At 43.9% G+C, this 15,786-nt stretch overlaps 1 protein-coding gene across 3 annotated transcripts in view; it reads left to right on the top strand.

Moving 5' to 3' along the window:
• The window catches only part of FLNB (filamin B), a 72,281-nt gene that overhangs the window by 36,016 nt on the left and 20,479 nt on the right, over positions 1-15,786 (top strand). For all 3 annotated transcript variants that reach the window (XM_053953493.1, XM_053953495.1, XM_053953492.1), the window contains exons 10-28: positions 705-831; positions 1,366-1,502; positions 1,889-2,082; positions 2,402-2,515; positions 3,018-3,161; positions 3,498-3,621; positions 3,871-4,031; positions 4,552-4,642; positions 4,880-5,049; positions 7,100-7,217; positions 7,916-8,178; positions 8,782-9,379; positions 9,601-9,774; positions 10,151-10,313; positions 10,700-10,860; positions 11,546-11,713; positions 13,204-13,327; positions 13,586-13,742; positions 15,258-15,447. In XM_053953493.1, coding sequence (XP_053809468.1) covers positions 705-831; positions 1,366-1,502; positions 1,889-2,082; positions 2,402-2,515; positions 3,018-3,161; positions 3,498-3,621; positions 3,871-4,031; positions 4,552-4,642; positions 4,880-5,049; positions 7,100-7,217; positions 7,916-8,178; positions 8,782-9,379; positions 9,601-9,774; positions 10,151-10,313; positions 10,700-10,860; positions 11,546-11,713; positions 13,204-13,327; positions 13,586-13,742; positions 15,258-15,447 — 3,378 coding nt within the window. The remainder of the gene's footprint in view (positions 1-704; positions 832-1,365; positions 1,503-1,888; positions 2,083-2,401; positions 2,516-3,017; positions 3,162-3,497; positions 3,622-3,870; positions 4,032-4,551; positions 4,643-4,879; positions 5,050-7,099; positions 7,218-7,915; positions 8,179-8,781; positions 9,380-9,600; positions 9,775-10,150; positions 10,314-10,699; positions 10,861-11,545; positions 11,714-13,203; positions 13,328-13,585; positions 13,743-15,257; positions 15,448-15,786) is intronic.

Genomic DNA, 15,786 nt, shown 5'->3' with positions numbered 1-15,786 from the left:
ACAGGGGAGGAAAGGAACCATAGGCTGACAGAGACCATCTCTGAGGATCCGTCCCCAGATTCCTTGGTCCTGAGCCCTGGATGTGGCCCTCTGCCTGGGAGGATGGGAGCATGGGGGCCGCTGGCTCATGCGGCCGCCAGCAGCAGTCCCTGTGTGGTACTCTGAGCCCGCCACCTCCCCCCGCCTGGGGCGGCATTCAAAGGTGCATTGTATTGCCTTCACCTCCTCCACACACACAGAGCCCTGACTGTGTGGCTTCATGAGGCTGGGGGGAAAAAAAGCAACAGACATATCAACGTAAATTTTAGCGTATTAAGCTTTTCTTCCTAAATTCTTCATCTTGAAGAAAATGAAAAGTAGGCATTCCCTGCATACTTGTGGTTACAAAGTCTGACAAATGTTAAGCTTTTTTGTTTTAACATATGACATGCATCATACTGCAGACTAAGAAAATAAAACACAAGGGAACTTATTAAGTCTGGTAACTTAAAATACTTTCTGCTCTATTTCTTCTGGAAGTGTTTGCTGTCTTTGTCCTAGAGGGCAGCTAGAACTAACTTCCCTTATAACCTGACCTTTTTTTTTCTGGTGGAAGAAATTTATTCTTGCAAGCTAAAATAAATACTAGAAAACATGAACTTGTCTGAGTGATTGAAAGCAGGATGGAAACTGTTAAGTTCAATGCTGAATTGATCTTTCAACAGAGGGCTTGGAGGAGTTGGTGAAACAAAAAGGCTTTATGGATGGTATATATGCATTTGAATATTATCCAGCCACACCAGGGAAGTACGTTGTCACAATTACATGGGGTGGGCAAAACATCCCAAAAAGGTGAGTCAAAAGCAGCTTTTTGGGCATTTTTGTGTCCTTCAGTGGGTTGTGTAGTTGGTGGGCTTTTAAAGCAACACTGATTTGAATTAGTACTGGGAAGACAAGTTAGTGGCAAATTGTTGTAACATCTTGTTTTTAACAGCCTGTTTTCAGGCTGCAGTGGCTTGACAATGCTCTGAAGGGTGATTTGTGTCAGTCTTTCTAATGCAAAATCATGAATAAAAAAAACCTTATAAAACATGGTGGATCATGCACCTTGGACTTTGCTGTAAGACTTTGAAGGGATCTATTATTTCAGTGTCCATAGCTACAGCAAGCAGAGCAAGTATTTGACACTCAGGATTTGTGGTGCAAGATGGTGATGGGTTGGATGACCTCTCTGCCAGAAAGACACTGCTGGGCACTGTGCCACCACATGATAGCATCTGTTAATTTGGAAAATTCAATGTAAAGCCTCATTAAATTGCTTGGGGTAAAAGAGAGATGCTGTATTTGTCCCCATTTCTAATACCATGCTTTGTTTTTCTCTGGTAGTCCCTTTGAAGTTCAGGTGGGTCATGAAGCAGGTCCTCAGAAAGTGAGAGCCTGGGGGCCTGGACTGCACGAGGGAGTTGTGGGCAAGTCAGCTGACTTTGTGGTCGAGTCCATTGGCACAGAAGTTGGTTCTCTTGGTATGTTACTTTACTTAGTTTCCCTGAAATATTTGTATCTTGCAATGCTAGCAGCGAACTCATGAGAAACAATAGGTTTCCCAACAGTAAAAACACTAAAAAAAAGAAAAAACAAGTCTCTAAGACGTTGTGGTCTAAACACAAACATCTATCAAAGGCAAGTCCTAGAGACAGGAGTGTGTGTGATGGAGAGTGTTAATCTGTGATTTTGTGGGATGAGATCCAGAAGGGAATGATAGATGAATGGATTATCTCCTGTATTGCCGAAGAAGGGTGACGGAGAGATCAGGCATGTTTATGGCTAACAAAAAGCTATTTGTGGAAGTGGTGTTAAATTAGCAGCTGCCACAAACCTAACATGAGGAACCTACTTGTTCCTTTTTCAGGCTTTGCAATAGAAGGCCCTTCTCAGGCTAAAATTGAGTGTGATGACAAGAACGATGGCTCATGTGATGTGAAGTATTGGCCCAAAGAGCCTGGTGAATATGCTGTGCACATCATGTGTGATGATGAGGACATAAAAGACAGCCCTTACATGGCCTTCATTCGACCAGCTTCAGGAGACTTCAATGCAGATAAGGTGAGGCACAGGAGTTGACCCATGGCACAGCATGTCTTGGATGTAACTACAGTAGAGATGTTTCTAAAGGATTCTGGTAGCAGACTCTTGGAGTGCCTCTGCTTAAAGCTCTGAATTTGCCAAGATATTACCCAGCCAGATATTCCCCAGCTTATTCAAGTAATACTGTTGTAGTTTTGATTTAATATAATGAAAACTTGCTGAAGTAGTATCACATGCTTCATGGGGCTTGTGGAGGCGGCAGGTCTTCATACATAAATCATTTTGTTTTGTTTCTCTTTCTGAGCTGCAAACTAATACTCTTGAGGTGCTCTTTTAGGTGAAGGCATATGGCCCGGGCTTGGAGAGGACTGGCTGTATAGTGAACAATCCTGCTGAGTTCACAGTTGAAACCAAGGATGCTGGGAAAGCACCTCTGAAGATGTATGCACAGGTAAAAACCCGAAGGCAGCTGTGTGAAACTGTAGCAAAAGGCCTTTAATACTGTTTAGAAAAATGCCTTAAGTATTTCTACTCACTTATATACCACTTAATTCTGGGCATGTGTAATTCAGTCAAAGCTCTGTGCTTTGATCTGTGTAATGTAGTCAGGCAACAACTGAAGACAAAGTGACTGCTCTGAAGTATATGAATACATGTCTTTGCTTCCTTACTTGGAAGCAAAGCAAGGTGTAATTTCCTTGAGTTGTCATTTGGAAGCACTGAAGTGTCCCTGAGCCTGTGAATTTTCTATGTGTTGTAGTATGGTGTATGAATGAGCAGGTGTTAGATGAGGAAGACTTGCAGGAGTGTAAATTGCATGTTTTTTTCAGTATTTCTGAGCTGCAGTTCCAGAAAAAAAAAAATTGACACATTTTGAAACAGTCTTGGGCTGTTCAAACTATTCAAGCATTTTTGAAGTATCTGAACCTTCTGCTTGTATTACTGCTTTTTAGGATGGAGAAGGAAACCCTATTGATATCCAGATAAAGAGCAAGCCTGATGGTGTGTTTGCCTGCTCCTATGTGCCAGTTAAACCAATCAAACATACAATTTCTGTTGTCTGGGGAGGAGCCAATGTGCCCAATAGCCCATTTAGGGTAAGTACAGAGATGAATAGTACTTAGTTCTAGCCAAATAGGACACTGGTGCTCACAACTACTTGTTAGTACAACTAGGATGATAAAACCCTTCTGTGAACTCTAAGAAGGTGTGTCCTTCTGCTTCATTTTTTTAGAAATCTATCCACTTGTATGAATCTTTGTTTTTACAAGCTCACATGGTGATCTTCTATCAGCCCAGCTGCAGCCTGGGTGATTTGGGGCCATTCATTTGTATCTGTTATCCTATAGCTCCTCTCCAAGCAATGCTCTGACTTGGCTGTGATCTCAAGTGTGACAAAGATGTGTGATTCTGACCCTTGTGAATTTGTATAGGTCCTTATAGGTCAAGGGAGTCATCCTCAGAAAGTCAAAGTGTTTGGACCTGGAGTAGAGAGAACTGGCCTGAAGGCAAGTGAGCCAACCCACTTCACTGTGGACTGCACGGATGCAGGAGAAGGTAAAAGCAGGCTGGGCTGTTCTGTGGTATTAGAATCACGGGTTATGCAATGAGGGGATAATGTACTGTTCCATGCTGGTTTTCCTTATTTAGTGGAAAAACCTTGGGAGGCAGAACATTGCAGTGACTTGTGATCTGATTTGTTACATTAGTTAACATGGTGACTCAGCTAGAAATGGGAATGGTCTGGCTGTTTGGCTGGCAATGTCTGTGCTGTCCAATAGCAAAACCTCCACTTGTTGTTCCTAGGTGATGTCAGTGTTGGAATCAAGTGTGATGCTCGTGTGGTCAGCAGTGAGGAAGAGGACATAGATTTTGACATCATCCACAATGCTAATGATACATTCACAGTGAAGTACTCACCACCTGCCGCTGGGCGCTACACTATTAAAGTGCTTTTTGCAGGAGAGGTTTGTAATATTAATTTTGCAGCCTGATGTTTTGAGAATCTGTTTATCTGCTCTTTGATCACCATGCATTAGCCAGTTCATTGCTGGCTCTTTCCACATCAGCTCACATGCGCTTGGTTTGGTCACTGTTTCTATAACAATGTAAAAAATGGGAAGTTCTTTGGTAATACTTGCACGTATGCAAGTGAGAGGAGTTGGTTTGGGACACTGAAGTTTGTGTAATGTGTTGGACTGGCATAATGAATGTAGTCTCCCATGGGGCAAGGCTGCCTTCTCTAGTTAAAATACCTAAGTGACTTCTCAAGAAAAATAAGGGGAAAAAGTTTTCCTTAAAAATAAAAAACTTCCAGCTGCTAACTTTGCCCTATGTTTTGAATTACACTAATCAGTAAGGCAGTTTTAAGTGAGGTGAAATTTTACTCAAGATGCTGGAATTAGAGCAGAATTATCTTAAAACTATTACCTGTTTAATTTTGGCTAGTGTAGAGTGACCTGGTTATTTTTGGTGTTTCTGTTGCAGGAAATTCCTGCCAGCCCATTCAGAGTTAAGGTGGACCCCTCACACGATGCCAGCAAAGTGAAAGCTGAAGGACCTGGGCTGAACAAAACTGGTGAGAGCTGGGTTCATGTAGTGTGACCAATATGGGATCATGAGGAGCTGTAGCAGAATGGTCACAGCCTGGCTGAGCATTGCAGGGATGCAGCAGCAGGGTGGGATGTCAGGCAGTTGCAAACAATGCCTTTCCCTTAGTGTTTTGCTTGGCTGGGCTTTATTGGTACTGAATGCTTCTGGAGGAGAGTTTCTCTGTGTGAGCTGTGTGTAAATTAGAATTAACATTTTTCTTTAGGTGTGGAAAATGGCAAACCAACACACTTCACTGTGTTCACCAAGGGAGCTGGAAAAGCACCACTGGATGTGCAGTTCAGCAGCTCAGTGCCAGGAGAGGCAGTGATGGATCTGGATATCATTGACAACTATGACTATTCCCACACGATTAGGTACACGCCCATCCAGCAGGTAGGTCTGACTCCTGTAGCGGTACAAGAGTGAACAACTTGTGTTGCTGTAGTGCAATGACCTCCTTTCCTAGTACCTGTGCACAGAGGAAAAAGCAGAAAAAACTTGCCAGGGTATCTTGTTCCCCAGGATCCCTAATGCCTGCAGTACAGTGGGAGTTGGAAAGCAGTAATGCAGTTTTTCTGGTGTAGTTATTGATAGCTTGCCACTGTTTTCTTTTCTATGGCAAGGAGAGATACTGACACAGTAGCACACAGCTCACATCATCATTCCCTACCTTATCAGTTGAAGAAGAAAGTTGGCAAACCTTCCCAGGCTCCACAATGGAGCTGACTGCTGCCCCAGCTGCTGCAGTCCTGCAGAGCTGAGGTTGTGGTGTGCTGCCTGTCAGCAGGCTGCTGCTGTCAAAGGAGCTGGAGTGCAAACCAGAGCAGGGACAAAAAGAAGAGTTTGGATGACTGTGCACTAGTTTCCAGTAGGCAAGTGATGAAGTTGGTGCCTTTCTAGCAACACCATTAAAAAGCTGAAAGTGGAAGCTCCTAATAACTAGAAGTATTTTTCCTTACACTGTACTTGTATGTTTGTAAGGGGCCACTAAACACCAGAATGCATGAATCTCGTATTTCTGAGGATGTAGGTGCTCTGGTGCTGAGATGAAAGTATTTTGCTACTCTTGTTCTCCTGAACAACCAAATGTACTACTTGGTCATCTGCCCCAGCTTCCTTGAGTGCAGCTATTTAGAAGTGAACTGATAAAGAAGACTGCAGTATTATTTGACTGATAATGCTGGTTCGGAATTCTTGGGAGCACCATAGAGCTAGCGTTTGTTTTTCGATAAAGCAGTTGCATGATCTCAGGATGTGGCTGGCGTGCCTGTTTGGAGAGGCTTTGGCTTGTTTAGTCAGGGTTGGTATGCAGAAGGGAGCACTCCTCTGTACTCCATGCATTCATGAGCAGTACCAGATTTCTGTGCTTCACCTGAAAATCACTGGTGAAACAAGCCAGGATGCCCAAAGCAGGTTTTCCACTTGAGTCTTCCATCTGCTGAAGTACCATGGGTCATGGAAGCACTGTGGGCTTACAGGAGATGCTTGTGGATAGCAGTGGCAGGAGAGCAGTGGTTAAGATATGAAAATAGGCTGCTCAGTAATTAGAGTAGCCTTGTTGTCTCTCCATACTGTGAGCATACTGGTCTTTCCTGGACCCTGTCCTTTTCAGGTTCCTAAGCAGTAGCTTATGAATGGGACTGTGGACTCCTCAGAGCAGGGGAAGGATGGAGTAGGTAGTTAAATTCCTGAGGGGCAGCGTCAGTTGCAGAGTAGCCTTGGTTTAATGCTGTTTATTTGGTCTTATCTATCTTGTGGTGTTGCTACAGCTACCCGTGTGTGTGTTTTCTAAAAACAACCAAAAATAATCATGGAAGCTATTCACTAGCTTGCATGAAATATCCATGATTATTTCACTTGGGAGCAGAATCAGCCAAGAGTGAAAAGTAAGCAAACAGTGACTATAGCTAAAATATGGACTGCGGTAGGAGAGAATAAAAGGAACACACATCATGGGCTGGAGCTTGCCATGGCTGTGCAGCATTCCAGCCAAAATACACAAGAGCATTAATCTTTCTGACTTGTAGAGCTTAAACCCCTGGTATTTCAGATGCTGTAATAATATGGCCTCTTTGCAGTCTTAGCTTTGGCCTCTCCATGTGGTGGAAGGGGATACCTGGTCTGGAGCAGTGGGACGTTCATTCGGCTGTCGGGTCTGAGCGCCGGGGGGGTGGGAGCCAGCCTGAACTGAAGGCTTTGCCAGGCAGCTTGAATATAGTCTAATTAAGTGTTGGGAACAACTGTCTTTTTTGCTCTTCCTGTATTAAATAAAAACCATTAGTGCTTTGAAGGGCTGCACTGGTGTGAGCTTTAATGTCCATAAACCAGTAAGTTTGACTGTGGCCAGATAAAATAGATTAGTTGATGTGGTTATGTACTGCTTAGGTGTTGGTGTGTCTGTGTGAAGTGGGGAACTGAGCTAACGTGTAAATTCTCCAACTAGGGCCCAATGAAGGTTTTGGTAACTTACGGTGGTGATCCTATCCCTAAAAGCCCTTTCACAGTGGGCGTTGCTGCTCCTCTAGACCTAAGCAAAGTTATAGTCAATGGACTGGAAAACAGTAAGTACCTGTGGGTTGGAAGCCTCTGAAGGGTCTCTGGAGTCTGGGTGATAGCCAGCATGTCCTGCTGGAACAGAAGCAGGCAAAACAATCTCCTTTTTAACTTGCTACAGCTGGGGAGCAACCAGATCCAACTTTATAACTTGACCACACTTATTTAGGTGGTCCTCTTGAAGGCCGAATTTCAATTTAGATTTCTCTTTTTTTTTTTCCTTTTTTGCTAAGATTACATAGTACTGTGGAGAAAACATGTGTTTGGAGTTTGGTCATTTGTGGTGAATAGAGCTGGATGCTTCACCAGGCTGAACACTCACTGATGAAATCTGTTTTCCTGAAGGCTAGATGGCTGTTCAAATGTATCAAACTCTTGCAATGCACAGTGTCATTCATACAGCCTTTTTGTTTTCCAAAAGTGGAAGAACTTAAAGCTGTGAAATACTGTTGCTTTCCTGAAATGAGCCTGTGATACTATCAGACCACACCTTACAGGCTTGTTTTCTCCTGTAGATTTGTAATGTCAATTAACCAAAGCATTTGGTTTAGCTTGGGGTTTTTTGTTGTTTGGCTTGGGAGGGTTTTTTTGCCTGCAGAGGAATGCAGACTGGGTAGGGCTCTGCCAGTGATATGTGCATGGGAGATTCTTTGGACTGCTGTCTGGTGTTAAGTATGTAATGTAACATGGGTTTTGTCTTTTTCAGGAGTGGAAGTAGGGAAAGATCAGGAATTTGTAATTGATACCAAAGGAGCTGGTGGGCAAGGTAAACTGGAGGTTAATATTTCCAGTCCTATGAGGAAGGCTGTGCCATGTCTGGTGGAACCAGTTCTGGGTAAGGAGTGCAGCACTGCAAAATATATCCCACGGGAAGAAGGACTCTATGTGGTGGATGTGAGTTATGATGGCAACCCGATCCCAGGGAGCCCCTACACTGTGGAGGCCACATTACCTCCAGACCCTTCCAAGGTAAGTGAACAGTATAGGGCTGTAGCAGCAACTGATACCTGAAATTGTGGGCTACTGCATGAGACTTGGCTTGGTCTTGGCCAAAACACACCCAGGAACATCCTTACTCAGAATGCTCAGTGATTCCTTTTGCAGCCTCCATGACTTGTAGAATTCATTCCTGTAACACTGTATATGAAAAAAATAATCAGAAATATGGCAAATATCCTGTTTAGTGTGGCAAATTTAAGTATTGCTCCTAGTTTAATAGAAGTCTCTCTGATAAGCATTGCTGATGTATTAAGATGCTGTTTTTCTAAGGAAGTATATTTCAAGAAAAACATGTGTACAACCATCAAATATTTTAACATTTCCACCTTTTATTTCCCATGGCTGTATAGAAACAGCTATGGTAAGATTATAAATATCCTTGCCTAGAAACATCTTTGGAGGAGAAGTACCAGCTTTACAGTAAAAATGGGCTGAGTGGCAAAGGAGACAGTGCCTTCTGTGTATTTTTAAGAGCCTGTTAATCAAGTCCCACATACAAGCAAGTGTAACTAGGAAGTCTTCTGGCAATAACATGGAAAAGGCCATTTAGCTCAACTGCATATTCTCTTTTAGGTAAAAGCTCATGGTCCAGGTCTTCGAGGGGGTCTTGTTGGAAAACCAGCCCAATTTACGATAGATACCAAAGGGGCAGGAACTGGAGGTTTGGGTTTGACAGTGGAAGGCCCATGCGAAGCTAAAATTGAATGTTCGGACAACGGCGATGGAACCTGCTCTGTCTCCTACCTGCCTACGAAGCCTGGAGAGTATTTTGTAAACATCCTCTTTGAAGAAGTTCACATTCCTGGTTCACCCTTTAAGGCAGATATAGAAATGCCATTTGATGTGTCTAAAGTCATTGCCACAGGCCCAGGTCTGGAGCGTGGTAAAGTAGGCGAGGCAGGGCTGCTAAATGTCGACTGCACGGAAGCGGGTCCTGGGGACCTGCGGGTGGACATGGTGTCAGATACTGGTTCCAAAGCTGAGGTCCAGATCGATGATAACAAAGACGGGACCTATGTCGTTACCTACGTGCCACTCTCAGCTGGCATGTACACAATCAAGATGAGATATGGAGGAGAGCAAGTGCCTAAATTCCCAGCCCGGGTCAAAGTGGAGCCAGCTGTGGACACAAGCAGAGTTAAAGTGTTTGGGCCAGGAGTCGAAGGAAAAGGTGAGACTAACTGTTATTATTGAATTTATAGGACTTGCAGTCCTTTCCATATATTCTGAGCATTGAAAGTTGTAAAAGCTGTGCATGTTTCCATGGTGATCCTTGGACAGACTGCAGTCTCATGTTCCCAAACAAGCTGTTTATCATGCTGCTTCACCAAATGTTTTGTTGTTGGAATATGTTGCACTTCTTGAAGTGACTCTTCAAAACATTTCCTGTAGATGTCTTCCGAGAAGCTACAACTGAGTTCACTGTGGATGCTCGACCTCTAACAAAGGCTGGTGGTGACCACATCAGGACACAGATCACGAGCCCATCTGGCTCCCCCACAGACTGTCTCATCCAAGACAACGCGGATGGAACATATTCAGTGGAGTACACGCCATTTGAAAAGGGTAACCTTGGGGCTTGTTTTCTTTTACTTGAAAGGGGAAAACCAAGAGCAAGCAGCTCTTCTACTACTTTCATTTGGCAAACCCCTGAGGTCTGCCAGTAACTTGTTGGCATCTTTGCAAGAGGTCTGCCAGTAGAGGAGCTAATTCTGCAGGAAGTAGCTCTATTTTAACTTGAAGAACTGGCTTTTCTGGTAACTTGTCTTTAGAAGAACAGTTTGTAGATGGAATCTCAGTTACAAAACACTGGTGAAGTCTTGTGAAATGCAGGAGGAAACTTATCCATATACTGACATTTAAGTCTGTAGCATCTTGTAGAGTTATGTTAAGTCATGAGCAGTTTTTGGGAATTCAGGAACTGTTTGCCTCTGTTTAACAGGTCCGCACACAGTCAGCGTGACGTATGACGGTGTGCCTGTGCCAAATAGTCCCTTCAGAGTGAATGTCGCAGAGGGCTGCCATCCATCACGTGTGAAGGCACAAGGACCTGGACTTACAGAAGCTTTCACAAATCAGCCCAATGCCTTTTCAGTTGTCACCAGGTGACGGGGCCTGTTTGATCTTGAAGGAATATCTGAGGAGAGGGAGGAGTGTAATGGTGTGTGCAATGCAGGATGCTAAACTCAATACATATATTTATAAAAAGGCCAAGCTGTGTCCAGCTGATGACTGTGTGTGCTACCTCATCATCCACTCTGTTCTGCAAACATTCAACATTAGGGATTGATAGCTACTGAGAAGAAAATTCTTGGGAAATTTGAGTGAGGCAATGCTGACACAGCTTTGCATGGCAGCACATGCTGAAGGCTGAACATTGGAAGTCAGGATACCACATTTCCAAAAAGAATGAAAATGCAGCCAGAGCATGTGAAGGCTACAAAGCTGCTTTAGAAGCAGGTGATTCTAACAATGTGTTTCTGTCTTGCAGAGGGGCAGGAATTGGTGGCCTTGGAATAACTGTTGAAGGACCTTCAGAATCTAAAATTAGCTGTAAAGATAACAAAGATGGGAGCTGCAGTGCCGAGTATATTCCTTATGTTCCAGGAGATTACGATGTTAACATCACTTATGGGGGAGAGCATATTCCTGGTAAGAGCTCTTGCTCAGTGGCTTTCAGAAGAGAGATGAAGTCAAACTATGGACTCAAGAGTTCTCAGTTGGCTGCATCTCCCTTGTGCTGTGGGATGTTGATGTGATTTTGGCTTTCTGCTTTTCCTCAGAATTCAGGCAGAAAAGGCAGTGGCATTTGCTCAGATGGGTACAAGTGAGTGGAACAGGAAAAGGAACACTAACCCTTGACAAATAACTGGTATTATATACAAGTGGTGTGAAATACTTTAGGTCATGAAAATAGCCCTTTGGTATGTGGATGCATTAAGGATCCTGTTCTGCAGTAAGAAGGGATGTTTCCTGTTGTTCCCATTCTCTTTGTTGACATACTGAACACAGTAAGATACAAGGAAATGTGTTGCCTCCATGATGCTTCATTTGCACTTCTGGTTTCTTTCATGTTTGTTTTTCTTTTTTTTCTGAGGTGTGAGTAGATAGGTCACAGAAGGTTGACACCAATTCTGTGAAACTGTAGAAGCACCATCATTACACTTCTGGCTTTTGCAGAAGCAGAGGGATAGTGTGGAGGCTGTGGGGTTGCAATTTCTGCCTGCAGCAGAGGGATAGTAATAAAAAAGCCTAAGGAAAGGTAGAGAAAAAAGACCTTTTGTTCTCTGTAACTGTTAACCTTGTGGTGTTTAACACTTACCATGTCATCTTCCAGGCAGTCCTTTCAAGGTTCCTGTAAAGGATGTTGTGGATCCCAGCAAGGTGAAGATAGCAGGACCAGGTCTGGGTACAGCTGTTCGAGCCAAAATCCCCCAGTCCTTCACTGTAGACACCAGCAAGGCAGGAATAGCGCCTCTTGAAGTGGTGGTGACAGGACCCAGAGGTAAGAACCAAAGTATTCCATCTGGCTGTGCCCATAATTGTGTTTGGGCAGGTAACATGGTCCTGGCCTAGCTTGCAAAGGTTGCAATGCCACTTGAATGAGCATTTCCCTCTGCTCCTGTTCATCTGGCAGCTGACCCACGTCATGCTGTGACAGGGAGAGTGTGTCCTAGGCAGTGCTGCTTTGGACAGTGTCTTTGATGGCTTTAGCGTAATCTGCAGGGCTGGGAGAAGTGATGTGAGTAGCCATCACCAGTGAACGATTGTGCATTAAGTTTTAGATATCAAAAAGTAAATCCAAAGTCTAATGTGTGGACAGTGACTTGGGAAACCTGAGTCAGTGGGTTGTAGGAGTCTCTGAATCATGGTGAAATTGCTCAGTGGTCCCCAGAGAACAGCAGGGCCCTTTGAGTGATAGCATTAATGGTGCTTGCATTAACCTAGAAAGCTGTGTCTCAGTGGCACAGTATCCTGTCAGTGAGCACCTGTTGGCTGCAAGTCTCACCTTGCTGGGAGGTGAAAGCTGCCCTCCCACTGGAGCGTCAGGTCTTGCTGTGCAAGTGCCCTGCAGGTAACACTTCTTTAATTCTAGCGGATGAGACGGATTCCCAGGGATGGCGCTCCCCATTGAAAGCAATTTCGGATTTCTTTAAAGGTGGTCCAAAGGGTGACTCTGAGACAGGTTTGAACTCTCACTAACTACTGGCAGTTCTGGTTCTTGGAAATCCAGTTGGCAACAGCAAGAATCATCTGCAGGGGGGAGTGGGAACCAACGGTGTTGCTTTTAGGCTGTGCATGGCAGCTCTATACATTTCTTTTGTGCTTGCTTTACTACTAATCCTTTCTGTGTTTTAAAGCCAACTTGTAATTGTAGACTGCTTTGTGTGTTGATCTGAACTGATATGTCAAATAATCTGTTGATCTGTTGTAGATTTAGCTTAATGCAAATTGAAATAATTGATCCTGCTTTCTCAGGTCTTTGGCAGCTTGCAGGGTGTTCTTGCCTAGGCAGCAAGCCTGCTTTTCTAAACACCTGATTGTGAAAGACTCAGCTGGTGACTGCTACACACCAACTGGCTTTAGAGCTCAATTCTGTGCAGTGAATCCCAGTAATAACAAGTAATCTTGTAAATGACAGTTCAGACAATTTTAAGCATTACTCATTTTCTGTCTTGAAAGATCTTCAATGCACTTTTAGCAATTGCTCTTGACCTAGACTGTACCAAAAGCCAAATCTTTCTCCAGTATTTTCATGCTAGCTTTTGTTTACAGCAAGAAGATGGGAGCCCAGAGAGCAGTGGATAAAAAAAATCTATTTTAAGTCAATGTCTTTGAATATAAAATAAGGGAAACTGATCATTGATCCATGCCTGTTGCTTTCATAAAAAAAATTGAAATTTGTTATAAATAAGCAGTCCATCTTGTAGCTTTGTGCAGCAAATGACTGTATTTTAGTAGCATAGCTGAGAAAAAAATGTGTTGCTTTTTTAGGAGTTGTGGGACCTGTCAATGTGGTAGACAATGGAGATGGCACCCACACGGTGGTGTACACCCCTATGCAGGAGGGACCCTACATGATCACTGTCAAATATGCTGATGAAGAGATTCCTCGAAGGTAAGGCGAAAAGAGAAACTTTGGAGAGCTGAAAAATTAACAATCCAGTGGTGTTCTCCAGCACATAAGCACCATTTAAGGACTGGCTGTGGTCCTTTCTATTTAACCAGTGCAGCTCCTTGCATGACTTCAGGGTTCAGGGGTGTTTTGAGCCCACTGCACCTGCAGCAGACAGTGTAAGAGAGCTGTATAGCACGTACTGCAGCAACTGTCAGCCATTGACTTGGGAGGAGGGAAAATAATGGGTTGCTCTTTAAGTCCCTTCAAGGTGAAGGTGCTTCCTACGTACGATGCCAGTAAAGTGACAGCGAGTGGTCCAGGGCTCAGTTCCTATGGCATTCTAGCCAGCCTGCCTGTGGAGTTTGCTGTGGATGCTAAGGATGCTGGGCAGGGACTTCTGGCTGTACAGATCACGGTAAGTAACAAAACCAAGCAGGACAGGAAACATGTTTCCTAGGTGGCATGAGTCTCTCCTTTCAGAAGTGTCCACAGTTTTATCCTAACATACCCAATGTCCTGGAGACTGGGCTGCTGACTGGACACTAAGGTCTGGTACAGGAAAGTCTTGCACTCTGCATTTGAGGGTGCTTTTGTGAAACTTCTGTCTTAAAGTCATCAGATATGCTCTGTTTGGCTCTTGCCTAACCTTACACTCTGCAAATGCCCAGAATGAGATAAGTAATTTCTTGTAAAATTATGAAAATACTGGCATTTGAAATGGAGACAGTCTTCTAGCAGTGTTCAGCAAGGTCATGCGATAATGAGCATCATGTTATGATAAATTACCACACACGTCTCCCTCAAGGTTGCCAGAAGTCATAAGCTGCTTAAGGAGATACTGCAGGAATGTTTTGATTTATCTTTGTTACTACTCTTTCTGAAGTTTCTGATACCTGGACTCTGTGGCCTCAGCAAAAAGGTGTCTGGTTAGTGGACCATAAAGCACATAGCTGAGCTGTGGGATGCCTAGGTCATTGCATGCCTGGTTGTACTTGCCCTTCTGCATTCTTGCACCTGTCCTGTCTCAATGCCTGCTCAGGTGCACCAAAGCAGTTGCCATTAATTCTGGTGTGCAAGTGTGCTCTTAAAGGATCCAAAATGCTTATCAGAGCTCCCAGCCTGGCTGGGGCTTTGAAGATCAAGTTCCACAAGTCCTGTGTGGTAGAAGTGCATTAGGTGATCCTTCTGGCAGCATTTGTTTGCTTCTTATTCTGAGCTGTGGAACATCAAATGTTTCACAAGCCTTCCTGAAAGAAGTAAGCTCTTTTGTGCTGTACCTAAAATCTGAAGTCCTTTGCAGCTTATACTGTACCCTAGGCAGCATTAAGTCATAAAATACAAAATTGAGTCAACATGTGATTCCCTATAAGCAGGCATGGAAGACTTTCTGAAATGTTTTGTGCTTTGCAGCTGATGAGAAAAGGTAGTTGAAGGGGCTGCATAGACCTGTTTTTAACTGTAGACTTTGCAGTGTGCCAGCAGCTGGATGCCTGATGCAGGAGGGTTGAGAGCAGACTCCAGTAATGCTTCCCCCTGACCTCAGACCTTTCAGGGGGCAGTTGCCCAAGGCTACTTAGTGCTTACTCAGGACAGAGCTGCACAGCGTGACTGCCCTTTTGTGCCTCAGCATGAACTTCTTACAATTAATATAAAGTTCATTAAAATGGCTTGCTGGTCTTACAAACATTTTCATATCAACCAAAGATTAGTTAATGACAGTAGTGATTATTTTATAGTGGTCTGATGTTTTTCTGCTCCTAATGCTCTGTTTTTGTTACAAAGTCTTTGAGCAAAATATCTTTAAACTTCAAAAAGCTGCAGTTCTGTATCTGTTTGAGACCACCTAAGTATGGTTGTGAACAGATTTGATGTCCAGCTAAGGAAATTCAAAACCTTCGTAGTGGTTAATCTTGCGGTTTGCATTCCTCAGGACCAAGAGGGCAAACCCAAGAGAGTGGACATTCATGACAACAAGGATGGCACTTACACGGTCACCTATGTCCCTGACAAAACTGGCCGCTATACGATTGGCGTGAAGTATGGTGGAGATGATATCCCGGCCTCCCCCTATAGGATCCGGGCATCTCCAGCTGGGGATGCCAGCAAGTGTTTGGCCACAGGTGAGTGTTCAACTCCTCTATTTGCTGTTGTTTATTCTGGGTGTAAAGCTGCCTTCTGAGCATGGTACAGTAGATGTGATGGGTGTAGAAGACATGCTTGAGGCTTGTGTAGTCTGGCTGCTCTTACAGAAGGGGTGTTCCTAAAGATAAAGAAGTGTCCACCCTGTGGGTGAGCAGGGATCTCTTGCAGCCTCTAGCAAAATCTGTCAGACTGCCTGGGATGTTATAAACAGCCAGATGCAACTGTCTGATGCTTATTTTGGCATCAATAAATCTAGCTGAGAACTTCAGTGAGGTTGATTTAAAAATAGCACATACGTGTGTGTCCACTGCATCATG

The sequence above is a fragment of the Vidua chalybeata genome, chromosome 12 (genome assembly GCF_026979565.1).
Source record: "Vidua chalybeata isolate OUT-0048 chromosome 12, bVidCha1 merged haplotype, whole genome shotgun sequence".
Taxonomy (NCBI): Eukaryota; Metazoa; Chordata; class Aves; order Passeriformes; family Viduidae; genus Vidua; species Vidua chalybeata.
The sequence above is the reverse complement of the archived record's forward strand: the minus strand, read 5'-3'. Positions and strand labels throughout refer to the sequence as shown.